Here is a 21,455-nt window from a genome sequence, read left to right as displayed (position 1 = left end):
GGTCGGCCAATAAGCATCATCAGGACCGACGGAAGCCACTGAGCTCTGGAGATCTATTGCGAAAAACGAATTACGAAGTTTTGGTTGACGTAACGTACAATTTCCTTTTACGAAAGTGTTTCGGATCCGACAATCGATACGAATATCGCAATTAGATATTTTGTATTTCGTTAACCTTATTGCAGTACCTACTCGTAAATACATTTGAGGTTTACTTTTGCTTATTTGACATAAAGGTAATCGTAACTTAACCTCACTTTTTACGACAGACTTATAGGTTTCGTAAGTTAAATATTTTTAATAAATACAATATATTTTAAATTTTAAAATAGCGCAATATTTGTTACACGATGAGGTATAACACGAAGATTAGGAAAGAGATATTATTTTATTTTAAATTATCGACTTAGTCGAATCCAAAAAAATACCACAGGGATTGATCCCACTATCATGGTAAGTTATATTATTATACTTATATTACGCATTTCTTATAGGAAAATATGCATGATATTTATACAAATTATGTATGAGCTTAAAATATCCTCAAAACAGACAGGAAACCCGTAATGTTTTAAGGATTATGAGGAGGTTATTATCTTTTATTAATAAAAAACAACGTATTTAAATTACTTTAATGTCAGTCACAAACGAATAACTTAAATAGAATATTTAAAAATAACGTTCATAATTACATCATAAACAGTTAATCCTTAAGAGTATTCATTATTGCATTACAATTTCATAAACTTCGGTAACTCGGTTTACAACACAATTATATGAAAATAAATTACAAATTATAGGGCACAATAAATAAAACCTATTTAGGCCAACTACTAATCTATTTATTACCATGTCATCTACTCAATACCATAGACAGGAAACATGGAATAAACTGAGTGAAAATAGACACTCTTGTAGAGAAGTTTGAGGTGTCTCGCTTGTTGTACGAATAAAAATTCCACATTAACTTTTTTATCATAATTGGTGGAATATCTGTGTAATTATTGTCCAGTCTATTCCATATACCTGTTGACTCTAAATAAATTCTGTCTAAGCAATATTTGACTGTCATTTACTTGTACCGAAAATATTGTAGATTGAATAATACTAAAATACAACTATTGATATCTACGGTGTTGCTAGCTTCTATCGTATAAAAATAATAATACACGCATCCTCTATGAGGTATTCCTAGAACTACTTATTTCAGATTTTTTGGGAAATTTTAAATAACTCACGAACATAGGAATGTAAATAAAACATGTAGCTACTATTGAATATATAAGGTTTTCACTTATACAACATGTAATGCTTAATTTATAGATTTTATATAAACAAAAATGTGCACATAAAACTAGTCTGGAAATTGCTGCAAATATTTACTAACTCGAAATTTAATTGTAGCTAACGTAAAAAGCTTGCATTTGTTTTATATTTTATTTCTATGGTTACACAATTTGTTTGATAGCTGCGAGCTAATTTAGTCTATAGATTAAATAAGCTCGCATTTCATTGCGTTTATAGTAAAAATATTAATTGTTTATACGCTGTTCAGCACAAGTTAACATTGACGGTTGGATACATCGTCAAGTTGTCCTACAATAACATAACTGCCAAAAATTTAATTTATTTGAATACTAGCTCATGGAAGTAGAAATATTAGTATAATGCATAAAAATTTAATTTACAAATCAAATATACACAAAACGTCAATTGTTTCGACAAGCCTTTAGATGCTTTATACACTAACGTCACTATTTCGATGATCACTCGAATTGACTATGCAACACAATCTCGCACTACGCGTACTAGTCTATTCACGTTGCACTATAGCAGGTTGATGTCGTCAGCCGAATTAAATGAAAATCTAAGCCATATCACCAATTCACAGCCAAAAATATCAGTGGCGAAATTCTTTATTGGCTTAAGCTAATTTTAACATTGTTTCCTATCCTAAAATCGCCCAGAAATTGTAAGCCCACAAATGGATTCTGTCAAGGATGGTTGAGGAATTGTTCTCGCAATTCGCTAGTTGAAAACTGTTCGAACTTTTCTATCTAAATATTTAGTTTTTTCACATATGTACAAAACATTGTATTGGAAATAGATATCAATATCTCGGTGTCAGGTATTTGTGGATTCGTAAAAATTCATTAACTTTAAACCCCAGTCATAATAATTTTCGATTTACGACGAAAAAAATTATCGGCTTGAAAAAAAAGGAATATGTTTGTGATTCTACTTTCTATATAGTGTTTGTAAAGGCAATACACCTTTGCAGACGGAGAAATGTTATTCGGAAAACTTACACGTAATTCGGAACTTCGTAATAAGACGTGTAAACACGGCCTATAAGGGGCCGTCCAAATACTTTAGTTTACTACAATTTATCCCCCCCCCCTCCTCTTATCAGCAAAAGTAAGCAAAGCTCTCAAAAATAATAATACATAAACGTATAATTTTTTGTTGGAATCTTCGAAAATGCATTCCGTTTTCAAGCATAGACAATGTGTGGGTAATATGTGTTAAAAATTAAATAACGTACTGTTGACGTATTCCCGAAATAAATCAAAGACCCCCCTCCCCGCATGGTGCTTACGACCTCTAAGAGTTGACAGAACCCATTCTATTTGATATCTAGTAACGATTATTCAGGCTGACGACGCTTTTAGAGCCTCGTGCTCTATATGTGAATGGTGTAAAGCAGGCGCTAGGGCGGCGCAGCCAGAAGGCCCCCGAACTGCAGAAGGGCTTCTCGCACTGCGGGCCCTGAACCCCCTGGCCCCGAGGCACGTCCCCCCGCTGCCAAACCCACTATCAGCGGGTATATACCTATAGATAGATAGATACAATTAGTACAAGCTTTTGCTGAATTCGATTAAACAGAGCCTTTTGCGAACTTATTTGCCATAAACATGTTAAATGTACTCAACTTTACAATTAAATAAATAAATTTATTATATTGTAATATTTATGACTTACAATGTGCCATAAAAATATGTAAAAGTAACCTAAAAAGGAATGGCGTATAATTTGAAGATTCTGGGTTCAATCCCCGGTGAAACAAAAATTCACACGAACTTCTAACACCTGATAAATAACTGAAGTGTTAATCTCACCTATAAGCTTCTGCCAGGCCGTAGCGTCAACTTTAGCGGGTGGCGCTCGCTTCATGGCATCAGTGAGGGTCGCTATCGCTTTTAGGACAAACGATATCTCAGACAGCTGATGTCTGGAAATAAACAAGACAAAACTAAATCATTTTTTTTTTCTAATAGGCAAGTAACGGCGTGTGTTAGGCACAGAAGGCCTACCTAACACACGCCGTCGTCTTTTTGTGTATAAGGCTTTCCTATTCCTTCACAATGTTTTCCTTCATAAAAAATATACTTGAAGAGAAAATTATTCAAGAGTATTTAAAGAAAAACCTTTTTTACCGGATTAGTTATGTATTGAAGGATTTTACACATTTTCTTTAAATGTGTATATGATATCACACACACTTTTACAACGATATCACGCGCAAAACATAAACTATCTCGGAGAGCCTCAAGCAAAATGTATGATTGTTTGATCATTCTACACATCACTACAAACCTGGTTAAAGGTTCTGAATTGTCTTCAGAACTGTATTTCGAGATTACTTCTTGAAACCGGTCTAAAAGTGGCATTATGGCTAGTGGGTCTGCGTCTTCTGAAATTATAAAAAAATGTTTAATACTTTTTTCATAATACAATTACGCTTTATTAATTTTGAATTTAAAACTATTTTTATAATACCTTAGTCAAGAAGGCACGGTCCCCTTCTGTAAGTTATAGCACTCAATGGACCGCGATGAATGAAGGATAAGTTACATTTAAAAAAAAGTTTATCTACCTTCTCCGGCTGCGATGGAATCGACATCTTCCAACATCGAGAACTGCAATAAAGTCTCAAAGCACGCTCGGGCAAATTCCTCACGCTCCCGAAGTTCTTGCTCGTTTTCTGCGGAAATATTATTCGCAAATGAAAAAACTAATTAAACACTATACACCGATAAAAGTTATCTGCCTAAAAGAAATATTAAATTCTCGAGCTGTTACATACAAATACAGCTTTGGCGTCAAAAGTCAGTGAAGATATAGAAAATAATATTAGCATTCAAATTAGAAATGTTAAAAACACAGCTCAACTTTTTTTTTTTAAACAATATGATTCGCTTTTAAACAAGCCTGAAAGTCTATTTTATACATACTAGCAGCGTGGTTGGCATGCATGGATCCCGCTCTGACGAGATGCAGGGCGCGTCTAGCGGCATGGGCGGGCGCCCGAGGGGAACCGCCCAACACTTCATCGCGGATCACACATACGACTTCACGGGCTTGGCCGCCGCAACCCACACTATATAATAACATTGTGATTATATTATCCTATTGTATATTTACCCGTATTCACTCAAGTCAATCTTGAGCTCTGTCAAATATGTCAAACTTCATACACATAAAAGGGTTTCACATATCTTGGAAAATGGATTTAAAATTTGATAATTTTTGATGATACTAGTTCGCACCTCAATGTATTTATTGCGTAGTTTTCTACTTGACAGTTACATAAGACAAACAATAACAAATCCAAGTTAAAAAAATAAACAAAACAAGAAAAGAAAACCTAAAATTTTTAGTAACAAATTATGAGTTATTTGACTCTTCCAAAATCAACGTGCAAGCAATTTCAAAAACTAAATAAATATTGCGTTATAGAACGATCAAATCCCTTAATATTTTTTTAATTTCTATTATTATTATTTGTTAACTATGGAAAACTAATGGCTAATAGTAAGATATAACCAATATATATAAACTTACGGCGGTTCAAACATGAACGTTTCAAGCACGCCCGGCAATATTTCCCAGAACTCTTTGTAATCGTCAGGCTTTTCTCTCGCTAACGGTAACCCAGTGGCCAGAACCTGAATGAAAAAATTGGTGCTAGTAAATCATTGTATCCAATATTTATTCAGATTTCACAAATACTAACTGAAACATAATGTACCTGCAACAACAATGTAGCAATTTGCGCCGTCTCGTCCGGTTGATCTCTTTCTCTCTCGCTGTTCCGTCTTCGTTTCTCTGGACTGCACTTCTTTACTGCTGTGTGAAGAGCCTAAGAAAATAACATTGTGTAATATTGAATAACTTTTTCGCTTCAGTTCTCTCTCGTTTGGAGTCTTTAGTAAAAAGGGTGGATTTTTTCCTCTAAAAATACTCTTCAGTGGAGTAGGTAAAACTAACTACTTCAAAAAGTCTTACTAAATTATATCACACAAATTACGAAAATTTAAGGAATTAATTTTTAGGAAAATATTGTTATTCTATCGAATGATCAGTACTAAGGTGACCAAATATGTAGATGTAACACATTAAACGAATTACCATAGAAAGATCCAAACCAAAACATTACGCTATAAAATTATAATTTAACTGTTTTCAAGAATTATGGTCAAAGTTACCTGCAGCAAGTGCGGCAAAATATGTTTACTCGGCGCAGGCGCAGCTCGATACAGCGCTGCGGCAGCGGAGAGACAACGGGCACTTGCTGCCGGTTGGGAGCTTACTACGTCCGCTAGAGAGGTTAGTGCTGAGAACATCGCTGGCAATAACTCATGGCGGACTAAGGCCTCCTAGGAATGAAAATAATAATTGTTAATTTTAAAATAATTATTTTTGTAAAACGTAAATCATATCGTTGATTGTAATATTTGTCAAAATTTTACAATTTAATTCATTTACAAATTATTTTTTTTTTTAATTTAATTAATAATTGGATTTTTTAATTTTGTACAAAATTAACTGTTAAATATGAATAATATTAAATAGGATTTTTTTTTAATTGGATAAAGTAATACCTTATGTACAGTGTCGAGGCAATGGAGGGCGTGCATACTAGCGGGCGTGCCCGTACCGAGGCCGTCCAGTGCGGATGCGGACGGTTCAACACTGCACACTTTGCATAGACATTGGCCGAGTTGTTCTACGTCTTTTGGTGTAAAACTTTATAGGAAATTTTAATAGAATTAATACACAAATTAGTTTTTCTTTTTCATAAAATATTACAAAAGTATATTATAAAGAAAATAGCATGGTCTCAACAACCCGTAAAATTTAAACTAAATTCAAGAAGACCGTCCCAATATGGAGGAAAAAATAATATTTAACAATAATGTTATGCAATCTAATACATAGATACTTACGATGGTCGTATATGTTGGAAGATGAGAGGGAAGATCTGCACAAGGGTAGTAAGGAAATTCAATGATGGCGAATACAACTCCACAGGTTTACCATCCTCTGGGACTGAAATATTATACTTATTAAATAAATTGTTTAGTCTAAGAGCAAGGCAGCTGAAATAAATCTGGTCCAAAGAAAAATTTAATTCACAAATGTCTATTTTAGAATGCTGAAATACCATGGAAAAAATTTATAAGTGATAGGCCTATTATAGACTCTTTCTCTTTTTATTTTGTACGATAGTATTTTTGGGTAAAAGAGTCTACCTGTCCTAGTGGCTGTATCGGAATGCAGGTTAGACGCAATACTGGTCCAAGCAGCCCACGCAGCAGCCCAAATGCGTTTGTTGCTCGCCGCACTCTCACTTTCCACGCGACCCGCTGCTGTCACCACCTCTTGGAATGACTTTAATGCTGCTACTGATACCTGAAAATATTATTTAATTCTTACATTCTTCGGCAAGTTTTTCTACTTTTTGAAGTTCTACTTCTTTAGGCGCGTTATAAAAATTTATGAGGGTGAAATTTTACTATGCGCGCGCACCGTGACACAAAATTAACAGAATGAAGTTGCCCACGGAAGATGTTACGGCATTGGAAATAATTTAAAAACAACATTCGAATAATAATAGAATTTATGTTACACTTAATGTAAGAGAATAATAATAAATATTTATTTATTTAATTTTTCAAATGTAAACTGAACTTTATTGACTATAATGACTCCTTTCCAGTCTATGATTATTTAATTGTAATTAATTATTTGCATGCAATCAAAAACTATTTTTAATAATGTAATTAAATAAATTTAAAATAATACATATGTACACGCACCCTTTTTTTAAAGATATTATAATATTTACTTGACCGTACGCTTTATTTAAGAAATGTTTTGAATTCTTCTTTAAAAGCAAGTTACAAATGATACATTTTAAAATTTGTAAAAAAAAATCGGTTTTACGATAGTTTATCAGTGTTGACAAACTATTTTTAAGTTATGGTTTTACTTTCATGTCAATCTGCGACATAAAGATGATCCCATAAAATATATAGAAAATATAAATGTATTTTTATTTCTCTCGTTTCCTACCTCGTGACTCTTCCTTAGTGCAAAATCAACAATAAAATCTAACAATGCCGTCCATGACCTCTGGAAATCTCCAACGGAAGTCAATAACTGGAACCTCGAATGGAAGACACGAGACACCCCCGATAGGGTTAGAACCTGCGATATTAGGAAAAGAACATTTTAAAAGTTATCATTTATTCAATTAAAAACAGATTTCTATAAAATTATAAGTTAAGTACTTTTAAACTGCAATCTTGGAAGGTATTAATTACAATTAGTCTCCTATTGAAGCATACCTGTGTTTCGGCCCATTGCTTCTGCGCTGTGTTTCTGGTGTGATGTATCAAGATATGTTCTCCTGTATCAACTTTTTCAGAACTCGCAATGTTCGACTGTTTTTGTACCTAAACGAAGATGTAATAGGATAATGGAAATGTATAATAACTTATATATATTATATAATACGAATACCTTTCTTCATGCCACTCTTAATAGGTCACAAAGTGGCCACATATGGATATATTAAGGAACTATTTATAATACGTTATTCAGCAGAAAACTTTATCCCTGTTAAGCTCTTCCAGATTTTTATGACAGGAATATTTTTTATTTACTAAGTACCTGTTGCAACATAGGGAAGAGTATATTTAGTAATGCTCTCCACGCGGGTTTGCTTAGCAGGGTCCCGTGTGCTCCGATACAGCTGAATAATGTCTGACTGGCTGCACGTCGCACCGGAGCTCGCGGTTCCGTACACAGCTCACCTTTCACAGACAAATACAAACATTAAGAAAATAGGGTTACACCAAATTGTGATCAAGTATCTTTATTTTCTAAATGTTTTTAATGGGAGGTACAGAATAAAAAATAATATTCAAATTCATTAATTATTTTTGAAGTTATACTTCTTTTGGCGCGTAAGGGAAAAATGATGAGAGTTAAGTTTTACAATGCGCGCGCACACCGTCACAAAAATCCGACACCCGCACACCGTCACAAAAAACCGACACCCTGAAGTTAGCAATCGTCAACATTTTAGTTTTTGAAGTGAAACTTCTTTATCGGGGTTGGAAAAAAATTTAGTGTAACATTTTTTCGTTACGCGTCACATTTTTCGGTTACGCGCCATGTTGCTTTTTGAAGTCAAACTTCTTTATCGGCGTTGGAAAAAAATTTACCGGCACATTTTACCACGGTTGATTCGAAGAGATTCGAAGCCATTCGTTATTATATATACAAAAATATATAATAACGAAAACAATGATAGTAATTATTATTAATATATATTATATATATGTAGTATATTAATTCTATTACAATCAATGAAATGCTGTAATAATCTTAGTAGTAATAAGGTAAAATTAAATAATTTTGTATTTGTATTCATGTCTATGATAATAAAAGCCTTTTGTTAAACTTTATCTAATTTAACTTTATTTAACCAATTTCTGTAAAGTTGCATATAGTAGATCATTTTTCGAAAAATAAGGTCATAAAGAAGTTTCAATTCTTACGTGTGTACACCTAGTACACGCACACATTTTTTCTATTGTTAGTGTCGTTTTTTCTACAAAAGTAGAATAAAATTTTGGGAAAGATTTTTATCTTGTTACGCCAAAGAAGTATAACTTCTAACGCGTGTAGAATGTACATAAGTACACACATATTTTTTGGTATAAGTAACATGCGTCGATCTTTCTACGTTAAATATGTTATACTCACTAAGTCGTACGTAAAGGCACATCCAAAGTCTGTCCAGAGGTGGTAAATCGGGGTATTCCGGACAAGCAGCCGCTTCGTTCGCGAGTGCCACAGACAATTTATCCCGCTTGTGGTATAAATAGTCTGATATGTTCCACTGTAATAATTAACATACAATTAACATTTACTTCTAACGTCATACAACATTGTGATTGTCATACATTCTTGTCTAATGACCCTCATTATTTTATGCATACATGTTTATCACAAGATTTATATTAAACACTAATATTATCAAAGTTTACCAATTATTTACTCGGAAACAATAATATTTACATTTTTTTTAATGATATCCATGATATAAGCCATATTAGGCTTTGTAATATTAGAAAGATTATACTTATTCAATGGAAAACGTCTGTGTAACTCTTACCATAAGACCAACAGCGGTAAGACTAATATTAAGCTCCTTGGTCTGTCTGGCAAACGCCGCAGCGGCGGCTAGCACACGGCGTAAACACCGGGGTCCCGCACATCCTAATAGGTCCCCAGCTACTAGTTGCGCACATTGGAATGCTGACCGTACTAGTTGTTCGCTGTGTACAAAAAATGTTATTTATTTATATCATTACATTCATATAATGCGACAAGAAATAATAAACAAATCGAATAGATTAAATAGCGAATACAATATAATAAACAGTCAAAACCTGTTTACACAAACTTTATTTAAATGTTAACAAACCTTACCATAATAATTTTTATCTAAGACTAATATCCCACCTGTGTTGATCACATATAGCAGAAATGATCTCCATCATCAAGGGCCAAGCAGCACCGAGCTGCTCCCCGCGTGAGTGTAATAATCTCGCCGCGCATTCTAACTGACGAGCGCGTACGTCGCAATGACGTACATTACATAACTCTGCTAATGGTTCAAGTATTAGGCGCTCGCGGGCCTAAAATTGAATAGAAATTATGTTAATAAATATATCAGCCTGATAAAAATATATAATCAAGTTGGAACAGTGTTAATGTAAATATAATAAATAATATTTTTTTTAATTAAATGTATTTAACGAATATATACGATTTAACAGTTTTAACATAATCTCGATATTATGAGTGGTTTTCAGATATTATGTGTTAAACAGCGTTTATGTGTTAAACTAGATTTATTTAAGATGTATTCTCGATTTTAAAGAAATCAAGATATTTACTGTAATCTAATATGTGTTATTAATATTAATGTGTAACAAATGAATACAGAAAACATCTTCGACTCACCTCTGTTACTAACGCAGGGTTATTGTGATGATATTGAAATGCGGCTTGCACAAGGTAAGTGATGGCTTCTACTCCCCATTCCCTCATGCGTATGTGTGGATGTTGACACACCTGTAAACATGATATACATATATGTATAAAAATCGAACAATTACTAACTCTGATTCACTATTAAATATATACTTTAAAGACATACTTCGAGTAAATGATTAGTAATAGGTCTCCACATCACTTCGATTCTATGCATGTTTGCCAGCCCCGTCTCCAAAAGTTTTGCCACCGCGAACAATGATGGCTCCTTAAAGTTAAAAATCTATTATTATGAAACTATATACAACATGTACCACAGACTATAGATATAGACCAAAAATGTTTGTATAGGATAAAAAAGAACATATTAGAGAATAACATTCTTAAATACTTCAAACATCTATTTCTTTGAATACACACCCTATTCGAATATGCCAGATCCATAGCCTCATTGGACAATTTACATAGAGCATCAATCAAGTGGTGCAAAGCTACATCATCTAGATTCTTTGACGCCTCGAACACTCTCGATAACATTGCTGATAGAGCTGAAATTTGTCAATATTTTAGAATACGTCCATGTATAGGATACCACCACTGTAGTGACCACCTATGAACTCCAGACATAACAAAAAAACAATTTCGATTTCGTTTTGAATTACTTTTCTATGCTGTTAGAAGAAAATTTTTATTGTAAAGAATCGTCGATTTAAGCACCCATTTGATAAATTATTGTACTCATTTCAAAAACAGCTATATGTAAAATGAGCGATAGCGTTTGTGCAAAGCAGAACTGGCCTATGTAGGCAGTGCAATATCAAACAAAACCGCGTGCTAGAACAAGGCCAGCAAGCTCCAATCCCGTGCGTTGGACGGACACAAGCGACCCCTAGCGGTTGCACTAGTCGTTTTTCGTGCGCATATTTGGAATTTATCACTTTTAATTAAAAGTTTAATCTATATATCTCTTTTTGGTAGCTAAAACTGCTATGGTCTAGTTAGTCTATCCACATTAGAAGGAAGACACCCAGAGAACATAGTACCAATTCTGGAAAATGTCGTTGTTAACCATGGATAGGTGCAATTAGGCAGCGTTCAAGTATTACGTAACGAATTTGGGGGGGGTTTTCCTTTTGTAAAACGTTACGATGCGGAGATTGAATTACGCGTTATTGTTAATATTATTTTCGACTTTCCAGTACTTTAGACCACATAATGGTAAGTTTTAGGTATAAAGAGTAAATTGATGGTCACGATGGTTTTACTATTGGGTACAGAAAAACGTTACGACGCGTTGCAGGGGGGGGGGAATAATTTCCAAAAACTGCGTGACGTAATACTTGAACGTTCCCTTACATGTAATAATAATTTTCATTTTTATTAAATTAATTAAAGTTGCTGATGTGGTTTGTACTAAAATGTTTTTTTGCTGATCAACAAACAATTAAAAGCCCAACCCGACTCACACAAACAACTTTGATAAAACTCTTTATTAAAAGTACTATTGATTTTTGATCCCATATAAAACTTTCAGCCTTTTGATAATCATAAAGAATATTTAATATGAAAGTAATAGACGCGAGGTTGTCACTACAATCTCAACACAAAGATACACTCAAACATAGACTTCCTTTTTCGCTTTGTGGTTGCAAAAACCTACTTTCACAATCCATATCTAGCCATACGTAATTCCAATTAAGCACACAATTAATTAAATATTCGTATTACAGATATCAATACCGCTCATTACTCCCAGAGATTCCGCCACGGGAACTTGCTGACCTGAAATCAGTTTATACTGCAACCAAAAATGACTAATCGACAAATAAAACTGCTAAATTGTATAAAAACCGACAACGTCAATAAGATAATGTTTAAATAATTAAAGTTTTATGTTCAACAAATAGATGTCGCCTGTGGAATCTTGAATCGCGGTATTATTGTGATTTTTAAGAAAAGTATAAGTTTTTCAAGGTATTTTTTATTAAATATCTCAGCCTTAGAAATTGTGTTATTCTTGTTCAGATACTTTAAATTTATTATAATATAAGTATGAATGGATATTTAATCGGCTATTAATCTACATATAGTTCGTTCAAACAAAGAGAATATAAAGTAAACAAATTATAGACATTTCTCATTTAGTAATAGGCAATAACCAATACCTAGTGGGCTCGTAATTCTGAAGATGAGATTGTTTAATGGATCTGCATTTTTTTCTTCTATTAAATATCATTCATTAAAATAATTGAAAAATAAACTGTTTTGTATCTAAAAGTCTCCTAAATTTATCGCTTATAATTCTGATTGTATACAGTAATTAAATTGTACTTGGCTAAAAAAGTGGAAAAAATTCAAATTACCAGGTAGGTCAGCCATGACAGCGGAAGTGCTCATGACAGCATTGGCGTCGGCACTTGCACGACTGGCTTTCATACTTCCACCCGTCGACGGCTTCAGACCTAGGATCCATACCTAGTGGTATAAAAAAATATTTCAAAACTTATATACTACTACTAATTGTGCAGCCCTTTTTTTTGGCTTGGATAGCGGAAATTCGTGGTTCGAAACCCGGTTTAACACAGATAGGACACTGATTATTTACCAAATAAAAATAATGAACAATGTAAGGTACCGAAATTTCCTTATAACAGAAAAAAGGTACACATGAATGGCTTCGAACCTTCAACATAAGATTGAAAAACACCAATATCAAATTTTATAATAAAAATAAAAGAATAAGCTAACCAGATGCTGTAGCGTAGTAAGAACCGGCAGCCAAGCTTGTTGCATAGTGTCTCCATCCCGGCGAGCCGCCTGAAGCAAGGCACGCATTGCTGTCACGTGACGAGAGGTCACCATCACAAACGATTGCTGCTGGCCTGAATCAAACGTGACAAGGTATTGAAGTCGAAACTAGAAGAAAATATATAAGGGGAACGAAGAAACGTCAATATTTTCTTAAAACGAATTATGTTGAATTTTATCCTCTCTCAAACAATTTCTCACATCATTAAAACCTTAAATTTACTCATAATAATTAAATTAAATATCATAATTATTTATATTTGTTCTAGTTTCTTACCAGGTGGCTGCGCACAGGGTAGGGGAGTCCCGACCCATACAACATGATGTCTCAGATCAGCCTGCGGAGAGGGTTGCGCGCGCGCAGCGGGCCACGGACACGCTAATGCCGCTAATGCTCCTAACACAGGCACACAGTATTGAGCCGGTAAAGCGCAACGACATAGCGCGCCTATACACGCATCGCGAGCGTTTGTTACACCCACCTGTGATCCAAATAAGACAACTCTTATCTACAAGTATACGGGCAAATAGTGTTATATTCCCCTTGTGACGTATTTGCCGATAGGCGTGTACTAATCCTCATATGCAATAATCTTAATTGGAAATTTTGAAGATTATATATGCGCCTTTAATTAGGTATCAAACGTATTTTTATTTTTGTTATGTACGGGCATGGTGAGAAATAAACTTGACCAGAGAAGAAGTGATTGTTCCATTTTGTCATGCAAGTAACCATACTAACCTTCCCACTGACTCTAGCAAGAGTCTGTATGGCACATAAAATATTCTCCAGCTCTCCAATACTGGCCTCTGCTAGTACTGATAAACCCCACACTAAACCACACCAAGATGACTTTATAAGCTGCAATAGATACATTTTTTTAGTTAAAATTTGCATTAAAACTATGTATTTAAACGAAGTAAATAGAGTAAAGTTTATTATTTTTATTGTATGTTATTTAAGAAAAGAAAATATTTTCACTAACAACATATCATTTAAGTACAACATATTTGTCGTTATTTTTAGCGACCACAATTACTAAATGCTGTTTTAATGTAACAATAATAATATGTATATTGTATATTATGTTCTCTTCTTGTAAATTTTCCGCTTATTCTGTAATTCTAATACCTGTAAGCTAAGCTGTCGATCTTTGTCGTCCATTTCAGAATCCTTCCTCACTATATTGGAGTTCTGATCAGACTCACTATGACCGTTCTTCGTTATATCTCTGGTCTCTGTATCATCTGTATCTATAACAAAAATTAAATGTTAACGTCTAAAATTACATCAATTAAATAAAAAAGTTGTTCTACCTTTATTACTGATAGCTTTGGTGTTAGTGATGACTTCCTTCTCATCATTGTCGTTTTGATTGTCATCATACAGTTCCTGTAACCTGAAAAATAATTCCATATACACAGAACAATCTATGTTATGTATGAATGTCTCTATCAATGCGCTATGAAACTTGATAAGTATATAAGTATGGTTTGCTTTTTGGCAGTGTTGGCCTAGTGGTTTTAGCGTGCGACTCCTTAAGGTTGTATCGTATCCACGCTAGTACGGACCCAAAAAGTCGACGGCGTGTGTCAGTCATAGAAGGTTGATCAACGACTTGTTTATTTAGAATAGTAACGAATAATATTCAGCGATCAGAAGCCCAGACCTAAGGGTTGGTTGAAGGCGCTACTATTTTTTTTACTTTTTGGAATACCAAGAAAAATGTGGAAAAGTTAATGAAATAAATGTGGTAAATTCTTACCTATAATACTCTTCACCTTCAACACTAATAGCGATAGACCGAATTATCTCTATAAGACATGCGTAAGCAACTGATATTCCGTAGCCATCTTGGATTGTGGGCGCTTCTGTTCGATCGAGCATTTCTATGCTGAAAAATATTCAAACAATATTGTGTTTTAATTGTACAGTATCAATTGATCATTAACCATCGTGTAGCCACACGATTTTTATTTAATACTAGCGGGCCTGGCGAACATCGTACCGCCTAACAGTCGATTCTTTATTTTTTTTAAATACTTATTCTGCTATTCGGGACACCGGTCTAGCTAGTAAGATAAAAAAAGAAAGTTGATAAGACAACAAATACATTATGTCAAAAAATAAAAATTTACCTTCCCAGAACCCCTCCACTAACACTTGAACTTTATGATATGGTATTAAAGTTCAAATTGACTTTTAAGTATTATTACGAATATTTTGTATGGGAATATAGAAAAGTGTTGTTTTTAGACTTTTTCACTCAATTTTTTTAATTTTTCTCTCCGTAAGAACCATCCTCGTACTTCAAGGAATATTATTTAAAAAAATTGGCCAAATTGGTCCAAGCGTTGTTGAGTCATGCGCTTACCAACACATTTTTCGATTCATTTTTATATTATAAAGATAATTATATTTAATATAATGTATGTAAAAACTACTTACTAAATAGACTTTGCAGTACCAGGCTCGAAGATGACGCATAGCGGTAGCCAGACACCCTTCCAATAGAAACCAGCTTGTTGAGGAACCCCGGTTGATCCTAGACAAAAATGATTATCCTATACCTTAAAAATTTACATGACCATTATTTATAAGTAATCTTTTCTTTATCTTTTTTTTATCACTTTATGCCAATTCGTTATGGTTTTGTTGCATTTTTTACTAAGTAAATGACCCGTTAGGGTTAAGGATAATATTTAATTGCTATGGAGGTTTATAAATAAGGTGTACAACACACCAGATTACGTGAAAAGTAAGACATTTCCCGTATGCATTCATAAGAGTACGTAATTAATTTTATTAGAAAATTGAAATCACAACGAAAAAGGTTTTCGATAATGTTATAAACACATGTTTATATAAAACATCAATTTAATTGCTTAATTTCTAGGCAGCCACGAAATGTCAGATATCAAAAATGTTAAATACAGTTTTACTCATAGGAGTATTGGTGTATATCACAGCTTCCGATGTGAATTACTCTGATAATGATAAGCAAGGTATGGGTTTATCTTATCTATTTACACCTACGTTGAAATCCTACTAAATATAAAACATCAATCGATTTAATAAAAGCTCATTCACGTAGTTCGTACCATTACATACTACTATACAATTTCAATAGCTATAAGAAGTTTTCATTTAAATTTGCATAAAGCCGTTTCCCACTATTTCATACTCTCATATAATAAAAATACATTTATTATGTTCAGGATTTAAATATCTTAGTCAGCGAGATGTGTACCATCGATACACGCAGTGCACGCGTCGTTTTTCTCCTGGTGTGTGCTCTACACCAATTAGACCGGTGTGGACTTTTGCATTCCCACTTCAAAATTGCACGTAGGATAATTTTTATTATTATCCACGAAAACAAGCTACAAATATCATTTTTTTTTTTTTTTAAAGACAATTCACACCAATTGACCTAGTCCCATGCTAAGCTGGTGAAGCTTGTGTTATGGGTACTAGGCTACGGATATACATACATATTATAGATAGATAGACATATAAATACATATTTAAACACCCAAGACCTAAGCACAACACCAAATGCTCATCACATCGATGTTCGTCTCAGCCGGGGATCGAACCCGGGACCCATGGATTCGCAGTCAGGGGTACTAACCACTAGACCAATGAGTCGTCAAATTAAAACGTCAAAAAATTATTATCATTCCATAAGAATACAATTGTGAAGAAAATTTACATACGAAATTATATCAATTTGCAAAACACACAAATTATTTTTACCGTTTACTTATCATAAAATGCCATTTAAGCGTTTGAATTCGTACAAAATTTTAAATAATGCTATATAAAAAAACATATTACAGTGAAAGACTGGGATGTCCGCGCGACCCGCGCGCAAACCGATTTATGTCGTATTCTCGGTGTATGAGACACTGCCAAGGTCTGATAGACCTTTATACACATATACTGGCGAGTGGTAACAATAATGTAACCATGTTAAGATCAGATGCTAAATGTAAGTATTTTACGAACAGTATTATTTGGCTGAAATATATTTAAAATAACACGAAAATCTCCAAAGACTATAAACAACATAATTGAATGTTCTTCGATAATTTTGTTTTTAGATAGCTCGAGTAGGCGAGGAGAAGATATATCAGAAATATCTCTATATGACGACAATGAAGAGAATCATGAAGATGAAGTCACACTAGAATCGTTAAACTTTCTTGAAGTTGAAACACCAGGATCCGATGGCATCCATGAAAATATGGAGATAGAATTATTTGGAAACGTGGATAACCACGATATCTGACAGTTTTACATTATATTATTCTCGAAAAATAAAAGTATTATATATAAGTCCTTTTTCATTGTTCCACATTAGGGTTGCCGGGAAGAAATCGCTTGTTAGCGATAAGGCCGCCCGTTGCCTTAAATTTTTGTAACCTGCTTTTTTATTTTTGTTATGTGTATGTTTTTGAATAAGGTAATAAAGTATTAAATAATTAGTATTAGATTGTTAACATATTGTGTTTTGTGTTACGTTTGTACTTGTATAGATAAAAGACAGTCTAAAGTAGTTAACAACTACATTAGAATTAGGCCTCCTATTGTCATGCGAATCTCAATCATTTGCAGCAATATACTATAAATTATTGACAACACGATTATTAGCGAAAAGTTTAAAAATGTGATTATAATTCTATTTATATTTTTACTTACCGGGCTGAGTATTAACATTGGCAGCGACGAACAAACTTTGAACGTACGCGCCGAGCGCGTTTACGATATCTTGAAAGATGTTCGTTGCGTGCGGACGCATGTCGTAACACTCGCAGAACGATTTGAGAAGATCTAAAACGATTTCAATAAATAGGTATATTTTGCTCTTTCAATAAATAAAAACGTTTTTTAGGAATTTTTTGTATATTTTTTAGGTGGCTTAACTGTATATTTATGTTACATTTAGAATTTAGTCTCATATATTTTTTAATTTGAGTAATCCTTCACTAATAACAGTTGCATAACTATATTATTTCAATTCCATATTAAGTGTTTCTTAAAAGATTTAGACAACTAAAACAGAAATTTTATAACTCACCAGGCTGTATAGTCATTTTATGTAGTACTTCCAAAGCGAGCGCTCTTTGCCATAACGGTTTGTCCGGATCCAAGAATTTTATTGTTAGAGATAAGAATATCTCACACTCGGTCACCTACAAAATATATCAAACTGTGAATTCAAAGAAAGATACAAAAATTTACAATTTTGGTGTTCAACAAAAAAGCATTCTGGTAAAAAAAAATTTAAGAATTCGAGACACCAGTTTCGAATTTAAAAGATAGTTATTCTGGAAGTTTTTCATACGCCTCTGCATTCTAAACCGATATTTTCATAGATCAGAATCGAAACTAGGAGCGTTTACCTTATAAACCAATTGATATATCAATTAAGCCTCAGAGGCTCTTATGAGAAAACTTTATCTAACAATAATTATCTTAGTATAGTCTAAGATTAGATAATTTTGATCCTTTTTATATCTTTATACTCACCAATAAATCGTGATACTTGTGCAGTATAATAGAAACCAAGCGAAGCAATCTCATAGTAACAGGAAAATGGGGCCTATCTGGGGCGGGAGGGGTTGCCCCCGCTCCGCCACCTGGTATATGAGGGGCCGTAAAGGCTGCCCTGGAATATCAAATAAGAAATAATAAATATCCATTTTTTTCTATTTCTATAAAGAATCTGCGGCGCAACAATTAATAAAAATAATTTAATAAGTTTGAATTATGAATCATGTATTATTTTATTATATATTTTAATAGAAAAATGTCTGTTTTACTAAACATTTTATAAAGCAAATAGACTAAGGGCCTGCTCACTGTTGAGCTAACACGACATAATTAATTACACCTGGAATCGAACCAGAACCTTTGCTTATATGAGTAAACAATGCAATATAATATAACATACAAAGGAACTAACCTGTATTTAACATTTGGCGAAAACAGCCTAATTATCAATGCACATACATGCTCCTTCAGTAAAAATCTAAATTCTGTTATCTGTAATGAAAACCAGCTTTTAAAAAATCTCGTTTAAATAATAAATATAATTATACTGTCTATTAAAAAAAATAGTACTATATAGATAACATAAAAAAAATGCAAATCTTTGTAAATGTTCTTTAATATCTACAGATACATGTAATATTACACATATTTAATATAACTTACTTTAAAAAACACAGGTGAAAAATCAGTAAGTACAGTATCAAGCAATTCCAAGCCAAACGTCTTTGGAACATCAGATATTCCGACAAGCCAGTTTGCAGCGTCACCATTGATTAATTGTATTATATCCTGAAAAATAAGATTTAAAGTTTTATACATGTATATCATAATTTCTTTATTTCTGTCCACACAAATAGAAGCAATATTTTTTTAGTATTTACCTGTAAAATAAGATAGGCATCAACAGCACAGGGTTTAAGATCCTTTGGAGCTTTTTGATTTGTTTGTATTCTGACATCAGCAGGATTCACGTTAAGTGTACCTATAAAAAAAGATAAATTAAAATTGTCTTTGGTTAACATGATATATATACATTTTTAATCACAATTGCTGAAAAGTACTATCAGCTAGTATTATCATATAAAAACTTCACCGTCTGCTTCAGCAAGCGCCCTCTCAAAGACTAAAGCAACAAGTTGCCTCACAGTGGCCGCTGCAGCATGACTTGTGCTCACATCTCGACCCTCACAGGCTGCCACCATTTTCATACACAGCACCATTGTCTATAGAAATTTAATAGATATTAATATAGAGTGAGTAATTCAACAATACAACCTCTATGCTGCAATTGTTTATGTACCTGGTAAAATTGAAGTTTTAAACAACATTTGCCACTTTTCCAATAAAAAGTCTCATTGTACAGTACAATGTACAGACTTTTTAGTGCAAAATGCAAATAATAATTAAGCCATTCAGAATTTATGCCTTCAAAATAAAAATACTTGTAACTTATTCTATTTGAGGTAGGTACAGCGGTAATTGTTACATTACATTAAATACCTTAAGATAAAGTTGTTAAAATTGTGTGACCTAAAAAAAATATTATTAATCTGCTTACCCTAGCTAAAGTATCCCCATGTACAAGATCAGAGGTAGTCATAAGCAATGCAGCAGTTTGTAATAACTTTAGCTCAAGTGTATTTGCCTGGCCCAAGTTGAACAAACAGTCAACTATATGCCTGGCTCCTTTGGCATCAATGCCTTGTTGAGCAATCAGCCGTTGAATAGTGCCCAGACAGAACTGTAAAGAATTTAATTATGATGTAGCAATCACAATGTAATTAAAGTCTTTCACATGAATTTTTAGCAACAAACCTCATATCTCAATTTTGACTAAATTATACTATTATTTCTTACCTTTATAATTTTCACATCTTTTGACTCACAACCTTGTACAAGAGGGTATAGTATTTGATTGACAACTCCATACAATGAAGCCTGCGGATTATTGGCAGCTAAGGATAGCTTTTCTATTGCTTCATCACATGCCTTAAAGGAAAAGACAAGACTATTAGTTATTTTTATTCAAAATTAGAAATACCTAACTGAACCTTACAGTGGTATAATAATATATTTATATCTTAATTCTTAGGATAATGAGAAAATATCTGTGAAAATTTGTTTTGGGTCTTTGGCTCTTGTATTTGTCATTCTTATTGGATAATTTATGGTATTTCGGTAGTAAATACAGTTTTACTGAAATACATATGGTAACATTTTATGATGATATATATACTATATTAAGTACTTTAAATTATTAGATTAAATTAAGTTATAAACCTCTCTTATCTGGGGATATTTTTTCTTGGTTTCCAAGCTAAGTGTCTTGAAATCATTCTGCAAGACGTCCATAAATTTTCTCGTGGAGTCATCGCCGGTAACTGCACTCACGAATGCCATGTTACTAATTTCACGCAAATTATTTCATGTTTTTCTTTAAAATTTATCAAATTAAAAATATGCCATGTACACAAAACACAATTCCTCTTTAGATCGACCACAATATGACGAATGACTATTGACAATAGTTTTTCAAATATAATGTCAATGTCAATGACGTTTTGCAGTGACGAACACACCTCTTTTCTAAAATAGTAAACGAATAAAATGAACGTGTTTTGTATAATAAGATAAATAAAGGGATATTCAGATATATATTGAGTTTTTTTAAGGGGTTTTGACAATTTTTTTATTTTTATATCAGTAATCTATAATCATATGCGTGAAATGG

At 33.2% G+C, this 21,455-nt stretch overlaps 1 protein-coding gene across 2 annotated transcripts; it reads right to left on the bottom strand.

Moving 5' to 3' along the window:
• Positions 1–618: 618 nt before the first annotated feature.
• Positions 619–21,246, bottom strand: LOC125057311 (protein MON2 homolog). 2 transcript variants are annotated; one of them, XM_047660942.1, is made up of 39 exons: positions 21,005–21,246; positions 20,582–20,713; positions 20,283–20,465; positions 19,818–19,947; positions 19,606–19,706; positions 19,388–19,513; positions 19,137–19,216; positions 18,701–18,839; positions 18,249–18,363; positions 17,870–18,001; positions 15,614–15,710; positions 14,931–15,059; positions 14,482–14,564; positions 14,297–14,418; positions 13,907–14,026; positions 13,442–13,646; positions 13,105–13,238; positions 12,720–12,831; positions 12,097–12,138; positions 10,777–10,904; positions 10,523–10,624; positions 10,327–10,437; positions 9,823–9,998; positions 9,473–9,635; positions 9,061–9,196; positions 7,960–8,102; positions 7,635–7,742; positions 7,360–7,494; positions 6,537–6,696; positions 6,231–6,333; positions 5,886–6,030; positions 5,490–5,660; positions 5,033–5,143; positions 4,846–4,949; positions 4,236–4,381; positions 3,878–3,985; positions 3,598–3,694; positions 3,120–3,232; positions 619–2,832 (listed from the first exon to the last, which is right to left on the bottom strand). In XM_047660942.1, exons 1-39 carry the CDS (start codon positions 21,122–21,124, stop codon positions 2,711–2,713), a joined length of 4,884 nt encoding a protein of 1,627 aa, XP_047516898.1. In that variant the 5' UTR covers positions 21,125–21,246; the 3' UTR covers positions 619–2,710. The 2 variants fall into 2 exon arrangements, with proteins under 2 accessions (XP_047516898.1, XP_047516899.1); XM_047660943.1 differs by lacking the exon at positions 12,097–12,138.
• Positions 21,247–21,455: the final 209 nt, after the last annotated feature.

The sequence above is a fragment of the Pieris napi genome, chromosome 16, assembly GCF_905475465.1.
Source record: "Pieris napi chromosome 16, ilPieNapi1.2, whole genome shotgun sequence".
Classification (NCBI taxonomy): domain Eukaryota; kingdom Metazoa; phylum Arthropoda; class Insecta; order Lepidoptera; family Pieridae; genus Pieris; species Pieris napi.
This window is presented reverse-complemented; position numbering and strand designations above follow the sequence as displayed.